Source organism: Sorghum bicolor, chromosome 1, assembly GCF_000003195.3.
Source record: "Sorghum bicolor cultivar BTx623 chromosome 1, Sorghum_bicolor_NCBIv3, whole genome shotgun sequence".
Taxonomy (NCBI): Eukaryota; Viridiplantae; Streptophyta; class Magnoliopsida; order Poales; family Poaceae; genus Sorghum; species Sorghum bicolor.
The window spans coordinates 48346790-48351296 of NC_012870.2; the positions used below are offsets into that span (position 1 = coordinate 48346790).

General features: G+C 50.1%; 1 protein-coding gene across 1 annotated transcript; it reads left to right on the plus strand.

Moving 5' to 3' along the window:
- Positions 1650-4009, plus strand: LOC110431980. The gene is made up of 2 exons (XM_021451866.1): positions 1650-1988; positions 3914-4009. The coding sequence occupies exons 1-2, from the start codon at positions 1650-1652 to the stop codon at positions 4007-4009; spliced, it is 435 nt and encodes a 144-aa protein (XP_021307541.1).

The following is a 4507-nucleotide window of genomic DNA, read 5'->3' on the forward strand; positions in this document are numbered from 1 at the left end:
CAATCCAGTTCTTGTAAGAAAAAAGAATAATGAATGGAGAATGTGCGTTGATTACACTGATCTTAATAAACACTGTCCTAAAGATCCTTTCGGTCTCCCTCGTATCGATGAGGTGGTCGACTCAACGGCCAGATGTGAACTCCTTTCTTTTCTTGACTGTTACTCTGGTTATCACCAGATCTCACTAATGGAAGACGACTAGATCAAAACCTCCTTTATTACTCCTTTCGGTGCATATTGCTTTCGGACTCAAAAACGCCAGAGCTACCTATCAACGCGGCATTCAACAATGCCTCCACGACGAGATACGTGATGACCTCATCGAGGCTTACGTCGACGACGTTGTCGTCAAAACCAGGGACGCAAGCACCCTGATCGACAACATAGACCGGACTTTTAAAGCGCTGAATAAATACAAGTGGAAGCTTAACCCCAAAAAGTGTATCTTTGGGGTCCCTTCTGGTTTACTGCTCGGCAACGTCGTCAGTCGCGACGGCACACGGCCGAACCCTTCAAAAGTTGAAGCAGTGCTCGATATGCGACCACCCAAAAAGGTCAAAGACATTCAAAAGCTCACCGGATGCATGGCCACTGTCAGCCGGTTCATCTCTAGACTGGGGGAAAAAGGCCTCCCCTTTTTCAAACTGCTAAAAGCGTCGGAAAAATTCTCCTGGACAGAAGAGGCCAACACGGCGTTCACCCAGCTCAAAGCCTTCCTCACCTCACCACCCGTCCTCACCGCACCTCAACCTAACGAGGACCTGCTCCTTTATATAGCAGTGACTGATCGGGTCGTCTCCAAGGTGCTCGTGGTCGAGCGGGATGAACCAGGCCACGTCTACAAAGTCCAGAGGCCCGTATACTTCATAAGCGAAGTCCTAAACGAATCCAAGATCAGGTATCCTCAGATACAAAAACAAATCTATGCCGTCTTAATCACCTCAAGAAAGCTGAAGCACTACTTCGATGGACATCGGGTGTTAGTTACTACCAGTTTTCCCTTAGGGGACATTTTGCGCAACAAAGACGCCAATGGAAGGATTGTAAAGTGGGCAATCGAGTTATGCCCATTTTCTTTAAATTTCCAGAGTCGCACTACCGTCAAATCTCAGGCCCTGGTCGACTTCATTGCAGAATGGACGGATCTAAACGAACCCTCCTCCCCAGATGTCTCCGACCACTGGTCAATGTTCTTCGATGGATCCTTGAACATCAATGGAGCTGGTGCCAGAATACTTTTCCTCTCACCAAACAAGAACAAACTCTGTTACGTCCTTAGGATCCTCTTTCCAGCATCCAACAACGTCGCCGAATACGAAGCATGTTTGCATGGCATCCGATTGGCTATCGAACTGGGAGTCAAACGCCTTTACGTCCACAGTGATTCTGCCCTAGTCATCAATCAGCTAAACAAGGAGTGGGACACGACTCAAGAGAAGATGGACCTCTACTGTAAAGAAATCTGGAAGTGGGAATCCAATTTTTACGGCATAGAATACATCCACGTGGTCCGGGACAGGAATCAAGCAGTAGATGTGTTGTCAAAGATAGGATCATCCCGAGCCTAGATTCCGCAAGGCGTTTTCGTCCAGGACATTCACACGCCAAGCGTCGGCACAGACCTGGTTGACAAGCCACCCAACGAAGCAATGCTCATCGACGATACCACTCCGACAACCAGCAGCAACGACTGGCGCACTCCTTTCATCAAGTATCTCTCGGACGGTTCAGAGTTTCAAGATAAAACGGAGAACGAGCGCCTTATCCGGCGATCTAGAAATTACATACTGGTCGATGGCAAACTTATGCGTAAGAACGCAAGTTCAGAAGTCTTGCTGAAATGCATATCCCAAGATGATGGCGTCAAGCTTCTGGATGACATACATGCTGGGTCCTGTGGTAACCACGCCGCTTCCAGAACACTGGTCGAGAAGGCTTTCCGGGCAGGTTTTTACTGGCCAACTGCAGTCGCTGACACCGAGAAACTGGTCCGACACTGTGAAGGATGCCAATTCTTCACCAAGCGGACCCACGTACCTACTCACGAGATCCAGAGGATTCCGTCGTCCTGGCCTTTCGCCTGTTGGGGTCTTGACATGATCGGGCCATTCAAACCGGCTCCTGGTAACTTCAAATTCGTGTTCGTGCTAATCGACAAGTTCTTGAAGTGGATCGAGTACATGCCACTAGTCAAAGCAACTTCCGAGAAGGCTGTGGAGTTCCTCAATCAAATCATACATAGATTTGGGGTTCCCAACAGCATAATCACTAACCTAGGTACTTAGTTCACCGGCACTACATTCTGGGACTTCTGCGATGACAGAGGCATAATCATAAAGTACGTGTCGGTAGCCCATCCGCGGGCCAACGGTCAAGTCGAGCGAGCGAATGAAATGATCATTGATGCTCTAAAGAAAAGGTTGTATACAGAAAATGACAGGGCACCAGGACGATGGATGAAAGAGTTACCGGCTGTGGTCTGGGGTCTCGAACACAGCCTAGTCGCAACACGGGTGTGTCGCCCTACTTCATGGTTTACGGTGCCGAGGCTGTGCTCCCTTCGGATTTGGTCTTTGGACCTCCAAGAGTCGAACATTTTGACCAGCCTTCAGCCGACCTCGCCAGAGAGCTCGAAATCAACTGCACAGAAGAAAAGCGCCTAAATTCGTGCCTTCGAACAACGAAGTATCTCGAAGCTATTAGGTGGTATCACAACAGGAATGTCAAAGATCGCTCCTTTGTGGTCGGTGATCTGGTACTCAAATGGAAAACAAGCCAGGAGGGAATGCACAAGTTATCTACACCTTGGGAAGGACCATTTGTGGTCGCTGAAGTTACACGCCCAACATCTTACAGACTGGCGTACCCAGATGGAACACGCTTGTCCAATTCCTGGCACATAGACAAACTGCGTCGTTTCTATCCCTAAGTTCCAGTACATTTCATTTGTAAATCTTTTTTGATGAATAATAATAAAATTTGTCTTTCCTGCTATATACCTTTTCATACGCAGAATATTCGACAAGTGCCACAATTACTTTCTAGGACAAGGTCCTCAAGGGCCATCAACTTGACTCAGTGATACATCACTCAAACAAATTTACAACGCTCCAAACCATGGTTATGATACATCAAGCTTTATTACAAACTTTATACACAAAGTTTACAATAAACACCCCTCTATGTGGCATCTAGTCTACTCCTACAGACTACTTTACAGACCTACTGCTCGGGTTGATCACCCGTACGGCTCTCCTGTCCCGCCGAAGGGGTCGGGGCCACCGGCGTCTGGCTAGTGGAGACCGCAGGCGTCGACCGCCCATCTCATGCAATGGACGCCCCCGACAACTCCCTGGCTGATCTATCTGATCCGGGCTGGTTGGGGGGAGTTGACGTCCCACAGAGATTTATATGTCACCGATCACTGTCGACGACAGATCGAGTAGGCCAACACGAAGGTCATCCGCCTCCTGCGGACCAACCTCCTTGGGATATCCCCTCTCCAGCCGGGACAAGTCGACCAGGGGGTAGTGGGCACGTACCATGCTGAGGACGTGCACTCCGGCAAACTCCCCGGCGTCCTTGACGAACTGCTGAAGCCAACCCCACGCCTGCTGCGCTTTTTCGACCGGGGTCAGCCTCGGTGCGCGAGGCTGGTCCTCGGGGAGCTCGAGGCTGATCAAGTCGAGTACCGGGGCTACTCCTTTCCAAATCTTGATATAGTTGGTCTTCCAGGAGTCCCGATCCTTGACCAGCTCGTCGAGGTGCTAATTAGTGTTGACTTTAAGCACTATGACGGAATTTTCAAAGAGAACCAAGCAAGATGTCAGTACAAACACGAGAAAAGGAACACTGCATAGTCAAAAAGGGCGAAACGGCTCTTACCAGCCAACTCCTGACTCTTGTTCTTCAGCTCCTCGCCAGCCTGGCGTCCATCCTCCAGCGCACCAGCACGCTCCTATTAGAGCCGCTCCCTTTCTTCTCGGAGGCGCCCAATCTCCTCCTCTAGATCTACAACAATAATTGCTGGTCATCAAAACCGACCATGCAGTTAACTACAACTGCTCAGAACATACGACTTACCTTTCTTCTCTCGATCCTTCTCGGCTAGTCGCCGATTCAGATCGAGCAGGCACTCTTCCTGAGCTACCTTCTCAGCCGCCTTCTCCTCGGCCTCCGACCGAAGGCGGTCCACCTCCGCGGTTAGGGCCTTGTTCTCGGCGACTATGCCCTCAATTTGGTCGAAGCACCTTTTTTGGTACTTCACCGTTTTCATTGCGCCCTGCAAGAAATATACATATTGTTCAATGAACAAGCAGACAGTATATACACAATCTGGTTGAGTACAGGACCACTCACCTTAACTTCGTCGACGAGCCGCTTGGCAGCACGCTCCACCCTTGTCGCCTCCTCGGTCTCGGCGAGCTCTTCGTGGCCGGCCTAGTGGTCCCAACGCTGGCGCCACACGTAAACGTGTTGGCGACCATCGTGGGGACGCCCCTGGATC